Below are 22330 nucleotides of genomic sequence, written 5' to 3' on the forward strand. Positions count from 1 at the left end.
TTACATTTTTAATCATAATTATTACTTCGTCTTGTTTTACTTTTTTTTATCAAATTTGATCGGCAAGGATTATTATTTTTTAGAAGAAATGGAGAATTCAAAGTCACATTATCAAATATTTTATATGTTAAACTGTATCACAATAAAGATTAATGTTAAGTATGAATTTTTTTTGAATGAGGTGAGCCAATCAAAAAAAGTGAAACAAATTATAAATTAAAATAGATGGAGTATAAAAATAAAATATGTTGGAGCATATCTAACAAGAAGTTCTATATTTAAATCTTAAAAATCAAAACAGAATCTGATTAAAGTGTTTAGGGCCAAAAAAACGTTTACAACTCAAATAATTGAGCATTATGTTATATTATTAGGAAATATATTATATTTTTTAGAAAAATAAAAGGTTAAAAATGATGTACAAAATGAGGATAGGGTTTAGTGTATAAGGTACTATATTTAGAACCCAAAATAATGAACACTATAATCGGTAGATGATTTTTTATAAAATAGGATCCCTGTTTGAGCATGTTTTTTATGTTTAAGTTCTATATTTTAAAATAGGATCTCGTTTAGGACTTACATATTATAGTATATGTTTAGTCTAATGATACTTTATAACACATTATAATATTAGTACATTTCAAAAGTATTCAGTTGAACATGATAAGTAATATTTGTGGCCTAAGTGTTGAATATATTTTCATACAAATCGTAAGTTCCAGTTGGTACAGGCCAAAATTGGTTCCCGTGGCAATCGGCCATAGTATGATATTCTTCAACTCACGATGATTACGGTTCCTGTGTTGCATTGCTCACAGAAGGGCTACGGTTGTACAGTCAGAGCTTCTGTGATTGCACAGTTAGCAGCCTGGGGTCAACATTACACCATAATTTACCCAACTACAATACCGAGCTTCTGTGTCAGAACTACAGCCTACATCGCAACCTAGGCAGCATCCATAGCTATAACACATAAATACGGGAATACATAGATTAGATCAGAAGTTAATCTATGTTAAAGTTCCCCACTAGGTCAGAATCGCTTTCATGCTCAAGGAACCGATACTCTCTTGGCCCACCAAGTCGAAGGGCTACAGTTCCAGAGTTCTCTTCGCGCCACTCAATATGTTCCTTCTCCGCAAGCTCTATAACCTGCCACCATTTACATTTCAAAAGTTCAACAACAAGAACATTGTTCAGGCCTTCACAGCAAAATCCAACTACACTGAAACATACAATCGCAGCATACAAATTGAAAATAATAGTGCAACTCCTGTGAAAGCCACATTTTGAGAATAACCAGAATTACTACTCAAACAGGTACTTTCTTACCGAGCGCTTTATTTTTCCCTTCCCTGTACCTTCTGAACCACAACCGGTAATTACCCTCAGTAAGACAGCTGTTTAAGGAACAAAGGCATAAAACACACACACACAAAAAAGGCACAATAAAGCATGAGATAAAACACAGACAGCTGAGTGGCGTGAATTAAAGCACTGGCAGAGACTACAGCACCGAATCTTGTGTGGTACTCACATGGAATGCAAATACAAATCATCATGTGAATTTTGAGAAGGTTCATAGCATGTTGGACATGTTGGCCATGCAAGTCGATGGTTACTGTGTTCGTTATATGCTTATTTCTGCAAACAGAAGATTAGATCTCAGAAGTCAGAACCAAATTACCAAAAGTATTTGAATGAGCAACTATTACCTGGCTTCAAATATATTCCTGCTGGCCTTCTCGTCTTCTATGCGACCTAGTTCTCGATAATGTTTCCCCTAAAACAAAGAGAAAGTAAATTATTGGTATGATGCACAACAGCACAAGCAGTATTAACTCCTGACTTGGGGGGTAACTGACACTCAACCGCCTAAGTGCAGACAATTGTTAGTTTTGTTCTGTGATGGGGTTAATGCTGGCAGGAGCATTCCAGTATGAACAAAAACCATAATTCGGTGAGTTGACACCGAAATAGGAATTCTAAACTATATGCATCAGGCCACATATTTGGGAGAAAATGCCCGCATTGCTAGGTTTTGTTCTGTAGGAATACAGCATCAGTAGACCATCCTGCATACACCACACCAAGTATGTACTCTTGGATGATAGTGTTACTGCTAACAGGAGCATTCGAGTATAGACCCTTATTATGGGTAAAAGCATATGATGTGCTAGCTTTTTCTGCATAGCATTAGCACATCAGCCCCATCTACCATTTAACATGGAAGATCAAGAACTTCATGTTTCTGTTTTTTAAATGTCATAGACAACTTAGCCTTTGCTTATCACAGTTCAAATTCTCACCTCCTCAGCAAGGTAAGAAGCATATGACCTGTCACCCTTCGAATATGCAAAGGCAGCCTGCCAGGGAGAAATGAGACAATAAAAACACCAAAAAAGGAAATTCTATGATCAAATTGGCTACAGAAAAACTCGCCAAAAAAAGACATACTTTCTGATAGTATTCTTTCATTTTATCGTAATGCCTTGCAGCAACACCACGGAGCTCACGATAGCCACCCCCTTAACATAAAGCAATAATAGTTGCATCAACAATAAAAAAATGTAATAGCAAATGGGTGAGCGAGAAGGATACATGTAACTGCAAAAAAAAACTATCAAAAATTGTTTCAGTGTTAGGACACTGATTACCTAAAAGAAGAAGAAAAAAGTTGTGTAGGCAGTCAAAAGTTTGTTTCAGTGGAAGTGATTAGGCCAGGTCCCCGTGGAGCAATAGGCCGGCACTCTATTTTAATGTGGACTTACTTAAACATAAAGATAAGCATGGAACTGAATCCAAATAAATAAGGTCAGCTACACAAATATTACATACCATCCTTAGGCCTTTCGTGATTGTTTGATGCAGCGGTATAATTGATTGTTTGCAGTTTCTTTACTACCTTTTTCCAGTCCATAGAACTTGGCTCATACGTGCGTGTTTCAGGAATTTTAAACAGTGAATCCAGGACTTGTTGTGGACCAGCTTTCATTACAGTTGATCTTGACGGCAATGTTGATGAGCGTGGTGCCTCCTTAACAGCCTCCGCATAGCTATAGAACAAAATATTGAGTTTGTGATAAACAGCCAGTTACATGAACCCAGGTCGAAATATATAGTTGCACAAATTAAAGGCTTTAACAATTTGTAGCTGGAGAATTTAAGCCAACCATTATTAAGGTAATAACATGCATCAACATGTTTATGCTGAAGGAGGTGTGCTCAGTAAATCAAACAGGCATGAGGTGAAGCAAAACAAAGTGTGACCATAGCACAGTGATGACTCAAGGGATAAATGAGGTTTGCTTAGAAAATTATGAGAAAATCACTAAACAGCCAATCCAGTGGCATAAAAATAAACTAGTATAGCTCTCTCTTAATGAAATAATATGCAGTTCATGAAAAGGCCTCTAGCTGAGTTGGTTACGTTGTCTAAGTAGCACTCCTCAGGTCATATGTTCGACTCGCCAAGAGAGCAAAATGTAGGTCGAGGTTAAAAAAAGCCCTCGTCTGTCCCACGCCTTACCACAAGTCTAAGGTCCAGCCTCAGTCGCGTCGTTCTCACATAGGCTTCGGTGCCGCTATGTATGGGTGGAGCAAAGGTTCAAGGGTTTTCTCAACCTGCATTAGAAGTTCTTAATATAATGTCCGGGGGGGGGGGGGGGGGGGGGGGGGGGCTATCTTACCTCCACCCCCTGTGCGGGTCGAGTTTGAAATAGTACAAAATTCTCCTGCTTATTATAAAAAATACTACTCAATCCAATGTATCTAAAAAACCAAACTCCTACTGTTTGGAATAGAGAGAGTAATATCTAGACACATGGTCTTTCCACACTCTAGCACTTTGCAACTCCAAGCTTATTGTGATGCTACCAAGGTTAGTGATTTCTCTGGTCGTTGATCTCTTTCTGTATATTCTGTTCTTGGTGGTTCCCTCATTTGCTTGAAAGACTAAGAAGTAGGTAGCAATTTCTCATTCGAGTGCAGAGGTTGAGTTGTGCTATGGCTCATGACTATAAAGGTTGAATTTGGTGTTTCTGTTTCTACACAGACTCCTCTTTTGTCTGACAATACAGACACTCTTAGTATTGCTCGTGAACCAGTCAAGCATGAGTTCACTTAGCATATAGGTGTTGATGCCTATTACACGTGTGCACGGGTTCATGATGATATGATTGATCTTCGCCATGTGCCTTCAAAGCTTTCAGTTGGCTGATTTCTTCACAAAGGCGCAGACCAGAGCTCGGCATAGGTTTATCTCTCCAAACTCGATGTGTTTGATCCACCTTGAATTTGAGGGGGTGTTAGATGCCTTATGCATGTGTCCTTGTATTCGGTCTCATATATAAAGGTTTTGTTGTACACAGTCTCTATCTTGTATCAATATATATATTCAGGCCTAGTGCCCTCATATTGAATATATAAGTGCAATTCATAACAGTTATCATCATAGTATAATAGCACGAAAGGGAGTTGAGGTGGTTATTCAATTTGGAGTGGTGATAACAGCCAAAACACCGAAATGACAACGAATTGAAAGTGAGAGGAAAAGGTGGTCTCAACGTTTAAACAAAATATCCATGGTTGTAGCTAGGGAGTAGTGCAAAATGCTCACTCCATCGCAAATTGTAAGGCATTTTGGCTTTTCTAAACACGTACCTATTACTGTGTACCTTAAACATAATGCAAATCTAATATCATCATGGCTAAACTCAGATAGCTAGTTCTCCCCCCCCCCCCCTTCTCTCATGATTTGCCTCGCTGGTTCGCCCTGTAACCCTGTTTTCTGACTTGCTTCTTTTTTATTATTATTTAATAATGATTTTGATGTGGGGTTTTTCCTCACAGCTTCTCTTCAAAAAAACAAAATGCAAATCTAGGTGCATAGCAAAAAAACTATGTGCCTATAAAAGCCAAAATGACATACAATTTAGAACGTTAGGAGTAGAAAATAGTGGTTGTGAATCAGCTCAGGCTAATTGGGAAATATCACAGGACAGCTGCATGCCCCTATAGGCCCAGACCCTTACCGAATTGGCGGGATGGGTTCAGAAGATACTTGAACCTCAATTTGGCATCCTTCATAGTCACTACAATATTCAAATCAACAATGCAATCCCCACAAAAAGCAACTCCACATACGGTTTCTAGAAAGTAGATCCACCTACTAGTTGATCTTTATAGCCTGTCAAGAATGCTGGAATGCAACAGCTGATCGAATAAAAGCAAATTTATATAAGTTCAGAACTACAAAGAAAAAAAAAAACTTGACCTGCGGGGGGTAAGACAGGGAAAGGATCCCTACAAAATCATCATTTCTGTAATTTTTTCTTTCAGCATATTACATCTATAAGTAAGCGATATATACCAGTGATGCCAAACAAAATTTTACTAAGCACATATGATAGTAAACTGAATATTTGGCCAAATAATTTAGCCGAGTTGATTCACCTGATCTGAGGTTCACCCCATAAAAACTCGTGTCCTAATTCAGACTGGAGCCCAGTGTTGGATATCTCATCTGTCAACTGAGTAGAATTAATTAAAAATTAGAATTATAAAAAGGGATTTCATATGGAAAGTATAACAAACATATTGACCACAAACAAAATTCAGGAGCACAAAAAACCATTCGGAGGTAAATAGCAAACTTAATAGAACATCATTCCCAATTAAGTTAGTATTTTCATCAGTTTGGAACAAAAGGCAACCCACAATAAACAAGATAACTACAAATGTTTTACTTCCTTCCTGTTAATTGCTAGCTACCAGCTGCAACTATCATGGTTTGCAACAAACTAGAGACCAAAAGACACCAAAAAATAACTGATAATATTTAGCATAAGAGCTTCAAAATCACATTAAGGACTTGTTATGTTCGGTTTGATGTTAATCCATGTGGATTGAATGGATTGAGTCGGTTTAAATCCATAGCAAGTCAAAATCCACCTCAATCTAGCTCAATCCCCTCCAATCCACATTGAATGGGAACAACCAAACAAGACCTTAAGTTATATATGACAAATCTGCATGTATTAAAAATTCATCACCCATGCTGACAGCCTAAATAAACATGTTATCTTCTTGTTTCAGAGATCAAAATGATAACAAAACACATATATTTGAATATTTTTTCATGATTGTGTAGTAAATCATCGTGCCCAAACGGGCCAAACCTCAATACAACAACAAAGTCTTTTAGTCCCAAGCAAGTTAGGTAGACTAGAGTTGAAACCCAACAGTCAAGGTTAGGCACATGGATAAATATTGTCCATGCACTCCTATTCAAGACAAAATCTTTGAGTATATTCCAACTTTTCAAGTCTCCTTTTACTAACTCAACCTCGACCTTTCCATTGTCTCTCTTTCTATTGCTATTGCACCTTAGAATCTCACTGCGTTGAACATATCCAAACTATTTCAACGGGTGCTGAACTAACTTTTCTACAATTAGTGCTACACCTAGCATGTCACGTATATCATCGTTCCAGACTCGATCCCTTGTATGGCCACAAATCCACAATAGACACATCTCCACAACACTTATCTGTTATACATGTCATCATTTTGTTGGCCAATATTCTACACCATACAACATAGCAGGCCTAATTGTCACCCTATAAAACTTTCCTTTTAGCTTCTGTGGTACCCTCTTGTGGTACCCTCTTGCCACATAGAAAATGTCAGATGCTTGACGCCACTTCATCCATCCAGCTTTGGTTCTATGGCTAACGTATTCATCAATATTCTCGTCTCCCTGTAGCATTGACCCTAAATACATAAATGTGTCCTTCCTGGGCACTATTTGACCTTCCAAACTTATGTCTCCTTCCTCATGTGCAGTAGTGTTGAAACCACATCCCATACATTCGATTTTAGTTCTCTGCCAATGTTTTCAAGTCGTCCGATTAATCATGATTAGTCGTGATTAATCATCCAAGTCAATTTGGACCAATCACGATTAATCGTCCAAATCGTCCGACTAATCGTGATTAATCGCGATTAATCGCCCTAGTCGGTTAGTCAGAACGACCAACAAGTCGTCCGACTTGAAAACATTGGTCTCTACATCTAAAACCTTTGGACTCTCCCACTACAACTCTAGTTTCCTATTTACTCTTGTCCGACTTTCATGAACTAGCACTACATCGACAGCAAAAAAACATACACTAAGGGATATCTTCTTGTATGTCCCTTGTTATCTTATCCATCACCAAGACAAAAGGTACGGGCTCAAAGTTGATCCTTGATGTAATCCTATTATAATCGATCTATGTCACCATTACTTGTTCGGACACTAGTCACGACATTGTTATACATGTCCTTAATGAGCCCAACATACTTTTTTCCTCAAACGCGCAGGAGAGCTGCGCAACATTATATTAAGAAAAGGAGGGTCCAAAGTAGACCAATATAAGATACAAAGAGACCACCTTACGGTGGCCAAAAAGGACAATACAAACATACCTCCACAGGAGACAGACTGCTAAAGCAACTCTCCCCACTATATCCCAAGAATGGGAGTCGTTAAGAGAGAAAGCCTCTTGGCCCAACATACTTTGTTGGAACTTTATATTTGTTCAAACTCACCACATAATATTCCTTGGTATTTTGTTATGAGCCTTCTCTAAATCATGCATATGTCCTTTTTTTTGCTCCCTATACTACTCCATCACTTGCCTTATTAAGAAAATGGCTTCCATGGTTAAACCTTCTAGGCATGAAACCAAATTAGTTCAAAGATATCCTCGTTATTCCTCTTAGACGATGCTCGATAACTCTCTCCCAGCTTTATAGTATGGCTAGGGGTGGTAATGGGCTCTAAATTTTGCACTATAAAATTTAAAGATTGGATCAGATTAGAAACATGCTTTTATTTCTATTCATTTTTGAACTGAAATTAATTAAGAGCTCAAACGAATTGTCACGAAACATTTGGATTGTGATCCATTACCACCCCTAAGTATGGCTCAACAACTTAATTCCTCGATAACTAGTACAACTTTGAATATCTCCCTTATTCTTGAAGATTGGTAACTATATACTTCTCCACTCGTTAGACATCATGTTCGATCGGAAGATATGATTGAACAACTTAGTTAGCCATACTATAGATATCCCAGCATCTCCATATCTCATTGGGATACCATAAGGGTCCATTGCTTACCCCCTTTCATCTTTTTTTAATGCCTCTCTAACCTCAGTTTCTTGGATCCTACATACAACGCCTATTGGTGTCATCAAAATAGTCATCCAACTGAAATATTGTGTCCTCATTCTCCCTATTGAACAATTTGTTAAAATACTCTCGACACCAATGTCGGATATCATCCTCCTTCACCAAGAGGTGCTCTGTTATATCATTAGAGCGTCTCCATTAGTTTCCTAAAAAAGACAATAAAATGGGTAAAAGACAATTTTGTTTTGAAGCCTTTTGGTCCAAGTTGGAGGGATTCCATGATGCTGTCCAGGAGGTTTGGGAATCTGTGATGTGACAGTTGTAAATTGCCCTTTTATGACTTTGGACTTGAAGTTAAAGGCTACAACTAGGAAGTTGCAATCTTGGAGTGGGAAGCATGTGGGACATGTGAGGTCTTAGTTGGCTCTGCAAGAGAAATTCTCCATAGACTAGAAATAGTGCAGGATGGTAGATCCTTGTCCTCGGCTGAAATCTGGCTAAGAAATATGCTGAAAAAACACTCCCTGTTTTTATCATCGCTTCAGCGTACCATTGCAAGATCGAGATCGAGAATTTCATGGCTTAAAGAGGGGGATGCTAACACCAAACTCTTTCATATGCATTCTCGACATCGAAAAAGGAAGAATTTTGTTGCACGGCTGATGAATGGAGATCATATCCTCACTAGTCATGATGAAAACGCGGCAGTGGTGGATAGTTTCTATGCCAAGCTAATTGATGAATATGGGGATAGGGAGCAGACTATTGACTTATTTCATATGCCAACTTATAATCTGGCACATCTTGTGAACCTGTTACAGAACTTGAAGTTTGGAATAGAATCAGGAGTTTACTTGATGACAAGGCCCCAGGTCCCGATGGTTTCACTGGGCGCTTCTATAAATCTTGTTGGAACATTATCAAGGTGGACCTTATGGCAGTTGTTTCCGCGGTTTGGAACAGGAAGTTTGACAACTTTGGCTTGTTGAACTTGGCCTACATTACTTTGATCCCGAAGCAGGATGGGGTTGTTCAAGTCAAAGATTTTAGGCCAATCAGTTTAGTGCATAGTGTTGCAAAGCTGATTACAAAATTATTGGCCAATCGGTTGAGTCAAAGGTTGAATGATATGGTTTCTCCGATTCAGAGTGCCTTCATTAAGGGACGTTTCATTCAAGACAATTCATGTTGGTCCAACAAACTGCTAGACTATTTCATCAACAAAAAAGGCCTCGTCTTCTCCTAAAGCTTGATATTACTAAGGCTTCTAACTCGGTTTCTTGGCCTTTTCTCATCGAGGTTATGAAGTGTCTTGGCTTTGGACAAGTTTGGAGGGGCATCATTTGTGGGCTTCTATCCTCATCTAGCACTCAGGTGCTTCTGAATGGCATTCCGGGAGGACCTATTGACCATAGGAGAGGACTCCGACAAGGGAATCCTCTCTCCCCCATGCTTTTTATTCTAGTAATGGATGTTCTTGGCCTGCTGTTTTCTAGAGCTAAACACGCAGGTCTGCTCATGGATCTTTCTCCCAGAACCCATCTACATCTGGTATCTATGTATGCAAACGATGTGGCACTTTTCTTGCATCCATCTGCTGCGGATATTACTATTACTCTAGATATATTACATCTTTTTGGTGAAGCTTCAGGTCTCCGCAACAACGAACAAAAGTCTAGTGTTTATCCCATTCAATGTGGGGATGTGGAGTTGGAAGTGGTTCAGGGCCTCCTCCCATGTGACATCTCAACTTTTCCTTGTAGATACCTGGGACTGCCGTTGTCACTGAAAAATCTCACCAAGGATCAGGTGCAGTCTATTGTGGATAGAATTGTTGATCAACTCCCAGGATGAAAAGCAGATTTGATGACAAGAGCTGGCAAAAAAGTGCAAGTTCAATATGAGCTTACTGGAATGCTTATATATCTCGCTATGGCGGTAAATATCCCCCTTGAGCTATCAAGGCTATAGACAAAATTTGAAGAGGTTTCTTATGGAGGGGGCACAAGGAGGTCAGAGGAGGGCACTGCCTGGTTGCTTGGGGCAGAGTTTGTAGACCCCTCCAACTGGGTGGTCTTGGCATTTCTAGTCTTAAGGAGCTCAGCTGGGCCCTGTGCATGTGGTGGCTTTGGCTCCAAAAGACAGCCTACCTATCCAGGTGCCGGACAAAGCAAGGGCTTTCTTCTCGATGGTGTTGACTTCAAAGGTTGGTAATGGGGCTAATACTTTGTTTTGGACTGATAAATGGATTCATGGGCAGAAAATTGCAGATCTAATACCTAGATTATTTGATGTCATTCCGAAAAGAATCACTAACAGAAGAACGATTCAGGAGGTGTTGACAAATAGAAGATGGATCTCAGGTATCACAGGAACTCTTTCTGTATGGGTCTTACTGGATTATCTTCATCTCTGGAATCTGATTTCAGATTTTGAGCTGCTACCAGATGTGGAAGATAAAACATATATTCAGTATTGCTGCAAATGAGGCTTATTCGGCTAAGGCTACAAATGAGGCTTATTCGGCTAAGGCTGTATATGAAGGTTGTTCACTGGGTCTGTTCATTTCAGTCACTATGAAAGAGTTTGGAAAACTTGGGCCCCCTCTAAATGCCACTTCTTCCTTTAGCTGACGGCGCTAAATAGGTGCTGGACAGCTGATAGGTTGGCAAAGAGAAGACTGGACCACCTAGAGAGGTGTCCTTTATGTGATCAGGATTCGGAAACTTTGTATCACATTCTGGTTTCCTGTGTTTTCGCGAGGGAATTTTGGTTCCTGTTGATGCACCAATTTAGATTGTATAGTCTTGCTCCTATATTTGGTACTGAGTCTTTTATGGGATGGTGGGAGAAGATTGACAAAAGTTATGGAGATATGGCTATGAGGGGTCTCAATTCTCTTGATGCCTTGGGTACCTAGATTCTTTGGAATCACCGGAATAGAATTGTATTTGATGGATTATCTCCTAGTGTTTCCGCAGCTCTCTATCAGGCAACGGAGGAACAACAATTGTGGGAAATGGCGGGAGCTAAGGGTCTCTCCTTTCTTGCAGCCACCACCCGTGTCTCTTAGCTGCTTGCTGTAGGGTTGTAATTGTTTCTTATATGATCATGGATAGTTTCCTATTTCTTTGTTTTAAACCTCCTTAGGAGGGTATTCTTGTACCGGGGTCCATTTTGGACTTTTTTCTTCTTCTTAATATCGAGAAAAAATGCTCCCCAAACTAAGATTTAACAAGTTGTTAGATATATATATATTGGGAACAAAAACAACCTTAGCCTCCAACAGTTCCCAATTCTTTGGTTGTTTATACTAACTCGACTTTTCTAATTATTACTCGTAGCTTTAAATTTAGTTTCATTTGTACAACAAAGTTCAATAATTTGTATTCTTCTCTTGGTTACTATTTTCATTTTTATGAATCATGGTCGGACGTTTTTTTTTAAATTTTTTGGATGGTTCAACTTTAGACTTATAAACGAGGATGATGAAATCATCTTTTCCGCAACTCAAATTATTCAAAGTGCATCAATTGTACACGAGTGCGAACTCAATAACAGACAAGTGATTTTACGATACGGTTGACATGCGAAATAGGCTATTGGGAGTTCCAAATAGCTCCCTAAGCCTGGGGACTAAATAGGGACATTTAGGAAGTTGGTATATTTGGGGACCTTACTCAAGGAACTGTTGGGGCATGATTTTTTGTTAATAACACCCTAAATTGATTTTAGGGGCTTGTTTAGGGAACTACTGGAGATGCTCTTAATGCACTTAACTTGGTTTGTCTACCTCTCACGACCCTAGCCATCCTATATATGTCCTTCTCTCCTTCCTTCGTACTCAAATGTTGGTAAAGATCCTCATACGCCCTACCCTTTTCCACACTCACAAGTCACTTTGCAGTCTTCTTTACTATAATGTTATCTTATACTTCTCTATGTTGTCCACCCTCCTATCATGGTAGAGACGTATGTAGCATTCTTTCTTCTCTTTAATAGTATAATAACTCATGATGTGTGGCACTCTCATTGTGGCTCATATGGGGGCATACGCGCTAATTACGTTCAAAACAAAATCACCCACGACAAGCTAGATAATTGTGTCTCCTTGCCTTCTCACATCCACCACACCATACTTGAGACTCTTATCAATCAAAACTTACTTCATTTTTATTTATGGTTGTCCTTGTGTACCAAAGCTTGAAACTGGTATTGTCTATCCCCTTCGCCTTCCAACCCTTCCATTTAGTCTCAATGGTAGGGGAAAACATTTCTGGCAAACTAAGCTTACTGATTCTATTTAGCAATACGCTCCAAATGTTTATGGTCAATGTTCCAGTACATGCACTCAGAAATACTATAGTGATTGATCTCATACAAATTCATTTTTTAGAAAAATAACATTTCTAGTGAACTCAACCTTTCCTAATACAAACAGCACTTAATAAAGATAAATTTCATTTTTCATCCATACAAAATATCAATGCATATCTTTAGCATCCAAGAGAGCGAGCATTAAACTAAAATTGTGCTAAGCAAACACCTGGCGTAGACTTCTTCTATTCCCTGCAGTCAGATTCTCCACTGATAGCCCATTTCCAGAAAACATATCTAGATGACATGTGTCATTCCTTCTGGCACTTTGATGGTTTGTTTCCATGTTTTCAACTGAAGACACACCAGATATATCAAGCAATGCATCCAAAGCCTGAAAGCACTTGATTAGCACAACTGTACAAACCAACAGTATATCCATTCAGAACACAAAGCAGCGAGTTGTTCCTGGCAATGAGAAGGAACAAGACAAAAAAAACAAAACTTCTCAGTGGTTTCATAAGTAATTGTAACTTCTTCCTTAAGCACAAAGAACTATATATGAAATCCTCGAAAAGGAACAAGAGGGTCAAAGAAACATCAATAAAACCATTTGGCTCTAAATGCAAAAGATCAGTTGGCGTGAAGAATTAAAATATTATTGAGCTTACCAAACAACCAAAGAATTTCCATCACATTGATGCACACTGTAGTTATATTTTTACTAATTGATGCTAAACCATCAAGGGCTACTAGACTGATAGATGGTAGAAAGCTCTTACAAAAACAAGACGGTCTTTTAAAAATAGTGCACTAAATAGACAAATACTACAGCTAACATTAGCAGTATCGGACTATCGGGCACATCAATCAATAGTTCACGAGTGTCCTGAATAGCAGCCACTGGCCCGTGACAGCCACATGCAAAAGACTAGCATATCAAGGACGCTAACCCACAGGAGTGTCTGTACTACATATTATATACCTGTAGTGTAAGCAGAGGGACTCTAACTCTCATCCAGAGGATGACACTACGAGTTGGGACAATTTTCGTTTATTTCTCACACACTACTCAAATGTCATACGCATCTAAGGGTTGGGAACACATATTTATAGCTCTAGAGGCTGCACTACCACACTACACAACAGGATTGTCCTCTAGATGCTAAAAGCTAAAAGAGACTAAAGAGGACAGTCAAAAAAGCTCCTGTTGTCTTCTAGATGCTAAGATGCTAAAAGAGGACAGTCAAAAAGCTCTTGCTGTCCTCTAGATGCTAAAAGGGATGTTGTCCCTTCAGTCATGCAGCACGCTGTCCTCCACGGATGCTCAAGACTTATTCCATCATTCTCCCCCTGAGTCTTGGGCGTCGTCTTGTGGGAAAGTTGGGTCATCCCGGACCTGGAGCAAAGCTCTAGAAACTTGATCCTCCCAAGAGGCTTGGTGAACAGGTCTGCAAGTTAATCCTTGGTGCTGATGTAGCGCGCATGGTTTTTAAAGCGGTAAGGCGGTCCAAGGCGTTGGACCACCGCCTGGACGCCTAGGCGGCGCCTAGGTGACGCCTAGGCGAGGTAGGCGGGCAAGGCGCCTAGGCGTTAGACCACCGCCCGGACGCCTAGGCATCGCCTAGGCGACGCCTAGGCGACGCCTTAAGAACAGAGGTAGCGCGCCTTGATGCTCCCTTCGGCCAAGCAGTCTCGGATGAAGTGGTATCTCACCCAGATGTGCTTGCTCCGTTCATAGAACACGGGGTTCTTGGCCAATGCTAGAGCGGACTGACTGTCCACCCTGAGTTCCACCGCTCCAGTGTCTCTCCCGAGGAGATCACCGAGCAGTCGAGCCAGCCAGAGCGCCTAAGTCGAAGCAGTGGAGACCGCTATGTACTCGCCCTCGCAGCTGGACATGGCAACCACCTGCTGCTTGACCGACTGCCAGCTAATGAGGCACTTGCCAAGGAAGAGGAGGATCCCGCTTGTGCTCTTGCTAGTGTCGATGTCACCGGTGTGGTCGTTGTCGCTGTACCCGACAAGGTGTGCCTCCCCAGGGCACCTCGGGTAGTAGAGACCGTGGTCGAGAGTCCCCGCAACATAGCGGATGATCCTCTTCACAGCCTGCTCATGCTCCGTCGTCGGTCGCTGCAGAAACCGACTAACGTAGCCGACTGAGTATGCCAAGTCAGGCCGTGTGTGGACGAGGTAGCGAATGCTCCCCACAAGACGCTGGTACTGTGTAGCGTCCACCTCCTCCGTCGTGTTGTCACGACTCAGCTTCAGCCTCTCCTCCATCAGAGTGAGCTGGGTTGCAGTCGGTGAGCCCAGCCAACTCAACAATGCGCTTGGCGTAGGCGGTCTGGCGAAGTGTGATCCCGGAGTCTCCCTGGTGCACCTCAATCCCTAGGTAGAAGGAGAGATGCCCTAGGTCACTCATTTGAAAGGTGGTCTTCATCTCTTCCTTGAATGCTGCCACCTCTGCATCGTTGGCGTCGGTGATCACTAAGTCGTCGACGTAGACACCCACTAGCAGGGCACTTCGTCCATTGCCCCGTCGATAGATGGTCGCCTCGTGCAGGCTTGGCGTGAAGCCCATTCCTTTGAGCATGGAATCCAGCTTGGCATTCCACGCCCTCAGTGCCTGTCGCAGGCCATAGAGAGCCTTGCGCGGGCGCAACACCTTGCCCTCCTTGCCAGGGATCGCAAAACCTGACGACTGGTGTACGTAGACCTCCTTTAAGTCCTCGTTAAGAAACACCGACTTGACGTCCATGTGATGAACGTACGCAAGGAGTCGCACAAATTCCATCCGTGCCACGGTGGCGAAAGCATCGTCGAAGTCGATCCCCTCCTGCTGTAAGAAACCGCGTGCCACCAAGCGGGCCTTGTGCTTAACGATGGTGCCGGCTTCATCCCTCTCCAGTTTGAACACCCATTTAAGGGTAATCGCGCGATGACCATGAGGGAGATCAGCGAGCGCCCAAGTGTGGTTCGTCTCAACCGTGTCCATCTCCGACTGCATCGCGGCACGCCAAACCGCGTGTTTCTCGGCCTCCGCAAAAGACCGAGGCTCGCCATCGTCGCATGCAAGATGCAACTCTCCTGCCAAAATGCGAGACATCGGGCCCGGCATCGACGGGTCGATGAGAAGGCCCTCCACCTTTCGATACCGCAACGGCTTGCCGTCGTAGCACGCGTCAACGCGCTCCTCGTCGTGGGAGAGCGAGGTCACGAGCTCCACTAGGTCATGTTCGACACGAGCTGGCATCGGAGAGGATGTTCCCGGGGAGGGTACCGTCGGTGCTGGAGTACGTGGTGACGGAGAGCTCGCTGGAGCCGGAGTCGTGGCTGGATTGCGTGGTGGCGAAGAGCTCGTTGTAGCCGGAGCTGGAGAGCGTGGTGTTGGAGTCGGTGGAGACTTGGGGGCTGGGGTAGGCCTACTCGAAGAAGGGTCGCCTACTCCCCCGGCTCCCTCAAAGTGGACGTACTCGGTGGTGAAGTCGTCATACGTCGGAGTCGTGTCGTCGTCCACCGCCTTGTCCCAGGCCCATCCTCGCCCTTCGTTCGAACACTACATCGCGCGTCGTGCGCACACACAGTGTTCATGGGTCAAGGATGCGGTAGGCCTTCGAGCCCTCCGCGTAGCCAATGAACACCCCTGGGGTGCTCCTGTCGTCGAGCTTGCCGATGTGACCAAGCTCCTTGGTGGCCATGCCAAGCCTCGTACGGTGTCATCTCGTTGAGTGCCTTGGTGGGCGAGCGGTTGAGGATGTAGACCGCTGTCACCACCGCCTCTCCCAAGAAGACAGTCGACATTCCCCTCTGTTTGAGGAGAGCCCGAGCCATCCCCACAATCGGCTGGTTGCGGCGCTCGACGACGCCGTTCTGCTGCGGGTTGTACGGTACGGAGTAGTGGCGCTGAACGCCCTCATCCGCGCAGTACGACGCGAACTCAGCCGTCGTGAATTCGCCGCCGTTGTCGGTGCGCAGCACGCGCAGCTTGCAGCCGCACTCCGCCTCCGCAGCGACCTGCACACGCCTGATGGCGTTCGCAGCCTCTCCCTTGCTACCAAGGATCATCACCCACATGTAGCGGGAGAGATCGTCGACGAGCAACAAGAAGTAGCGTCGTCCTCCTGGTGTGGCTGGTGTCACCGGGCCACACAAGTCCCCATGCACGAGCTCGAGCCTTTCCTTGGCTCAGAAGCTCGATTGCTGGGGAAAGGGGAGCCGTCTCTGCTTTATCAACACGCAGACATCGCAGAATTGCTCCACATGGTCAAGGCACGGCAGACCTCGTACCATCTCCTTGGCACTGAGCCGCTTCAGGGCCTCGAAGTTAAGATGTCTGAAGCGCTCGTGCCACTGCCATGCCCCGTCGTCCCGACGAGGAGCAAGGCAACAAGGTTGTGCCACCTTCACGTTGAGGATGTAAAGCCGATTTGGACTCCTATGTACCTTGGCAAGAAGGCGACGAGAGGGGTCCCAAATCCTCACGACTCTGTGCTCGACCTCCACGCGTGAACCGTTCTCATCCAGTTGTCCCAAGATAATGATAGAGTTCCTCAACGCGGGGATGTACTAGACTCCGGTGAGCAGCCTGTGCTCACCAGACGCGACGGTGAAGACGACTGAGCCGACGCCCTTGATCTCTACGCCGGAGGCGTCCCCAAACTTGACGGAGCCTCGAACGCTAGAGTCAAGCTCGATGAAGAACTCTCGTCGTCCGGTCATGTGATGAGTGGCACCGGTGTCGAGGCACCATCCTTCGATCATGTCTTTGCTGGAGTCGTCGCCGAGGAAAGCGCGTGCTTTCGACTCATCAAGGTGGAGGAGTGCTACTGCGGCCGATGCCGCTGGAGATAGCTCGATGCTTGCATGTGCTAGGAGCAGAGCCTCCTCCTCCGCCTCCGCCTGTGCGACGTTGGCCTGGCCACGTCGTGGCTATCGACAGTCCCTGGCCCAGTGGCCAAGCTTGCCACAGTTGTGACAGTCGTCGTCTCGTGTCGACTTCTTGTTGCCGACGGCGCCGCCTTGGGCACCTCCACGGGCACCATCCTCAGCATGTCCTCACGCCCCGGCCAAGGCGCCTCCACGCGCCTTGCGCGGCTTGCCGCGTTTGCGACCTCGTGTCGAGGAGGACTCCCCCTTCTTGTCACCCTAGCAGGCCTCCCACTGCTCCCGAGTGAGATGTAGCTTCCCGCCGATAGTGATAGGCCCAGAGGGAGCCTGTGGTTCATCGCCGTCGACCACCTTGAGACGTCCTATCGCCTCTTCGATCGTCATCGTGGAGAGGTCTAGCAGAGAATCGATCGAGCGAGCAATCTACTTGTACTTCTCGGGGATGCAACGGAAGAGCTTCTCAACAGCTCTCTCCTCATCGTAGGTGTCGTCGCCGAACTGCACCATCTTCTGCAACAGAGTGTTGAGGCGGAGAGCAAAGTCATCAACATCCTCACCTGGCTTGAAGGTCAGGTTCTCCCACACCTTGCGAAGTGCCTGCAGTGTGGTCTTGCGGGCACGATCGCTGCCGATGCGGGTCGCAGCGATGGCGTCCCAGGCCTCCTTGGCAGTCCGCTTCTGGGAAAGTGAAAACTGCATCTCGGGTGGGACTGCAGCAATAAGGGCATCCAGCGCCCGTCGATCCTCGTGGTAGTCGACATCGCCGTACCGAACTGCTTCCTACATGTGGCGAACCTGGAGCCGTACCCTCATCACCGCGGCCCACTCGACGTAGTTGGTCTTGGTGAGGGTAGGCCACCCACCGCCGGGACCGATGTCCCTGACAATGGCCTGGGCCCCGCGGCGACCATGGTACCGATCCGGGGAGGGAGACTCACACCGCCTGTAGAGGCTGCGATCTCCGTCGACTCGGTCGCCGCCGCCGGGAGCACCGTCGGCGTGTCTACGCCCGTCTGGGCTGCCGTCGCGTGCGCCCTCGCCCGGAGCGTCGTTGGCGCGTCGGCGCCTATCTGGGCTACCGTCACGCGCGCCCCCATGGGGATGCGTGGCTGCCCACTGTGCCGCCTGCTCTCGCGCTGCTTCCCTCGCCAGCCTGAGCTCTTCGTCGGTGTTGTCGTCTACATAAGCAGAGCTGCCGGCTCTACTGCCGCGCGGAGCCTCGAGCTCTGCTGCTGCCGCACGCGTAGCATCCGCCACCTCCGCTGCTTCTACTTCCGCTCTTGCTGCTGCCAATTCCGCCGCCAGCCGTGTTGCCCTCGCCACTGTCGCTGCGGCCGCTGCTACTGCTCGCTCGCGTTCTTGTGCCGCGGCGACCTCGGTCTCTGAGCAAGAGATGTTTAGGCTGCAGGATAGTTTGGCTCTGATACCAATTGTAAGCAGAGGGACTCTAACTCTCATCCACAGGACGACACTACGAGTTGGGGCAATTTTCGTTTATTTCTCACACATTACTCAAATGTCATACTCATCTAAGGGTTGGGGACACATATTTATAGCCCTAGAGGCTGCACTACCACACTACACAACAGAATTGTCCTCTATATGCTAAAAGCTAAAAGAGACTAAACAGGACAGTCAAAAAAGCTCCTGTTATCCTCTAGATGCTAAGATGCTAAAAGAGGACAGTCAAAAAGCTCACGTTGTCCTCTAGATGCTAAAGGGGATGTTGTCCCTTCAGTCCTGTAGCACGCTGTCCTCCACAGATGCTCAAGACTTATTCCATCATATAGCTACCCAGAACAAGGTGTTATCTGGCCTGAATGTGGCGCGTACTAGTCAATTTAATGGCAATTGGCAAAAATAAAACATGGTTAACACAGAGAACAAGCTAGTTTCTACTCAAACCATTAGGTGGGATTTTGTTGAAATTTGGGGAAAAAAGGTATAAACCCAGTGAGTAGTCCCTGGGAGATGCGGCCAATAAAATAAATGTTTACCTTCTCAACATCGTACCCATACTGGCCTGCAAATGGATGAGATGAAATATCAACACGAGATATTTTTCCAATCAGATCAACATATACATGGTGTGCAAGTTGTAGAAATAAAAGTTAAAACAAATACTAGAAGCTAATTTCAATATACTTAAATTAGCGAAAGGGACTCTAGCTGAGTTGGTTAGGTGGTCTGAGTAGCACTCTTCAGGTCCTGAGTTCGACTCCCCGTGGGAGCAAATTTCAGATGGGGGTTAAAAAAAATCTCATCGTCTATCCCACACCGAAGCACAGGTCTAAGGCTTGGCCCCTGTCGCGGTTGCTCTGACATGGGCTACGGACCTACGGTGCTATTGGCAATTGTGTATGGGTGGGGCAGGAGTTTGAAGGTTTTCTTCACCTACATGAGAAGGTCTTCTTCTTAATACAATGCCCAGAAGCTATCTTACCCCCACAGGTCAAAAAAATGTACTTAGATTAATCAATTTAGTTGAGAACACAAAGATATGCCAAAACCAAATCTTTTAGTAGCGAAAAAAGTACATCCCATTCCAAAATTGAAACATCAATTCACCCAATCATTGCACAAATAACAGAATTTGCAACTAATAGAACAAGTAAAAAATGCAGTGGTTTGGCAATAAGTCTATCAAATAGAGCAACTCTACGAAAAAATTGAATCTTTCAGTTGACCAAAATGTCGTCTAGGTTTCCCATAAAGTTAGCAAAAAAAAAGAGTAAAAGCAACAATCCCCTTAACATCCCAATGTAAGCACAGCTAATAAGGCTGAAATACATTTTTCCATAGCAGCAAGCCATCAATCCACTTAACTGGTGCAACTGGACCTTGGCCATACTTTACTTTCTCTGAACCTTGCAAGTCCTTTCACATGACTAACTGAAAATCCAATCATGCAAATGTCCATGACTAAAGGACCTCTCGCCCATAGCCACCAATCCATCATCTTTGCCTTGCCCATTGATACATTGACGCTGTAAGTGGCATCGTCCAATCAATTTGCCACACATCATGAATTAATTAGACAGTATATTACTCATTTCCATTTTCATTGGTCACCGCAAAGCACACAGAACTGAAAAAATATAATAGCAGACCAAGAACTCAAATGCCATCATCACCCTTTAAAATTTTCCCATGTAATAAAGGGGCAAAAGGGAAGAGGCTAATGGCTTTCCAGTCCATGTTTGAACAACAATAAGCCAGAAGTTCATTCTTTTCATAAGATCTTTGCTAAAAAATCACTGAATATTTGATCTAAAGGATCCATTTTTATGTTCTTGTAATATGTTGCTCCTAATAGAACATTTGTATATATATCTTTTGAACACTCGCTGCATCTAAGGGCATAGGATTTACAAATTAAAGGTCCAGAATTCAGTCGAGTCATGAAAACAGCGGCATGGCACCGATTGGTCAAAATGAAGAATTCTGAACAGGCAACTATAGACCAGCAAGTAAAAAAATGCCTCACCTAGCACGTCTCTGACAACACCCATGCCAAGCTCGGAATTATCCCCGAGCATGGAGCACAGGAACTGCTCTGCCTCTTCAACACTGTCCTTGCGGCCACCAGACCCGCTGCCATCGCTCTCCCCGTCCCGACCCTTCCAAGCATTTGGCATGCTTACTACAGAATTAGCCGCGGGTCGCGTGTACTCCTTGCCAATCACGTCCGCGACCATGCCCGTAGCGGCCACGGCAACCCGCTTGGGCCTCCGACCAGCCTTCCTTCCACCAGATCCACTGCGCGGCGAGAGGTCTGGTGGCGGCGGGGGCTGCGGCGCCGGCTGCGGGGGCTGCGGCGGGTGAGTGTCCTGCGTGGAGGACAGGATACCGGCGGCCACGAAAGGGTCCCCTCCGGCCTCGCGGTAGGCGGAGTCGATCTGGTCGAAGGTGGCGCTGGCGAATGCGTCGAGCAGCCAGGTGAGGTCCCGCCGCTCCTCGCCGGCGGCCGACGACGAAGCTGTGGACGCCGACGAGGACAAGGCAGAGAAGGAGTGCGAGGACGCGGTCCCAGACGAGCTTGCGGTGAAGCAGGCGGATGGGCACGTCGAGGCCTCGCCGCTGCTGCTGGACTCCGTCTCCGAAACCACCGCCGCAGCAGCGGTGGCAGCGGTTAGGGTTATGGTTCCGGGCAGCGGGGGACATGCCTCCGTATCCGCAGCGCCCTCCGCCGGCGGAGGGGCCGGTGCGGCGGCCGGCAGCGAGGACTTCTTCTTCTTCTTGCCCTTCTTCTTCGAAAGCGACGGTTTCATCGCGCCGGTGGCCGTGGCTTCCCCCTGGACTTTCCCCGTCCCCAATTGTTCTCCTCTCCGTCTTGGCCGCTTGGCGTCGCTCGAGGGTGGGTTTCGATTTCCAGAATTTTTTCAGTCGTGGGGTAAGAGGCGTGTCCCTCTCCACGACCCAAAGAGAAAGAGCCACGCGGGCTCGCGCAGGGAGACGGGCGGCAGCGCTCGGTGGGCCTAACTACAATGACCTGCCCAATGCCATGTGGGGTATGCAAGAGACGGGACCCACCTGTCATGGATAAAATCTCGTGGGTACATGTATTTTGGACTGGCGTTTACCCGTTAGACTGGTGGATGGGGTCGGCCGAGACAGCGGAGGAAAGAAGACGAGGAGGAAGGTGGCGTCGAATGGTGATACCGGCAACGAGAATCACGCGGTCACGTGTCGTTATTTTTTTCTTGGGTAATCGGAACGAGATATACAATCTGAAAAATAAAAAGAAACTACATAACACCCTCGCCATTTAAAGTATAGTCTATTTTACTTTCTCACCTTCAAAATCAATTACTTAACTCTTCAAGTTTATAAAATTAGACAAATAACCCTCTGAAAGGTTGGATCACTATAACGAGTGGTTTTAATGACGTGACGTTGCAATTGTGACATCGGTTTTGTCTATTTCAATTCTTAAGC

The 22330-nt window shown here is 45.2% G+C and overlaps 1 protein-coding gene across 4 annotated transcripts; it reads right to left on the bottom strand.

Moving 5' to 3' along the window:
- Positions 1-659: 659 nt before the first annotated feature.
- LOC100278712 (uncharacterized) lies at positions 660-21902 on the bottom strand. Of its 4 annotated transcripts, XM_008674445.3 has the most exons (12): positions 20880-21902; positions 19390-19415; positions 12732-12896; positions 5458-5534; positions 5037-5096; positions 2842-3059; positions 2461-2531; positions 2313-2369; positions 1719-1786; positions 1541-1647; positions 1336-1403; positions 686-1155 (listed from the first exon to the last, which is right to left on the bottom strand). In XM_008674445.3, exons 1-12 carry the CDS (start codon positions 21661-21663, stop codon positions 1009-1011), a joined length of 1848 nt encoding a protein of 615 aa, XP_008672667.1. In that variant the 5' UTR covers positions 21664-21902; the 3' UTR covers positions 686-1008. The 4 variants fall into 4 exon arrangements, with proteins under 4 accessions (NP_001348269.1, XP_008672667.1, XP_008672669.1 ...); NM_001361340.1 differs by lacking the exon at positions 5037-5096 and having other exon boundaries at positions 660-1155; positions 20880-21773; XM_008674447.3 differs by lacking the exon at positions 1336-1403 and having other exon boundaries at positions 20880-21836.
- Positions 21903-22330: the final 428 nt, after the last annotated feature.

This window comes from Zea mays, chromosome 3 (genome assembly GCF_902167145.1).
Source record: "Zea mays cultivar B73 chromosome 3, Zm-B73-REFERENCE-NAM-5.0, whole genome shotgun sequence".
Taxonomy (NCBI): domain Eukaryota; kingdom Viridiplantae; phylum Streptophyta; class Magnoliopsida; order Poales; family Poaceae; genus Zea; species Zea mays.

What these genes read in the sequence shown, in the direction of transcription:
- LOC100278712 (XM_008674445.3), bottom strand. Translation starts at nt 21,663, where the DNA reads ATGAAACCGTCGCTTTCGAAGAAGAAGGGCAAGAAGAAGAAGAAGTCC. An exon ending in TGGGGTGAACCTCAGATCAG is followed by an intron (nt 5,097 to 5,457) that starts GTGAATCAACTC and finishes TGAATATTGTAG; the next exon opens with TGACTATGAAGGATGCCAAA. An exon ending in AGGGAAAAATAAAGCGCTCG is followed by an intron (nt 1,156 to 1,335) that starts GTAAGAAAGTAC and finishes AAATGGTGGCAG; the next exon opens with GTTATAGAGCTTGCGGAGAA.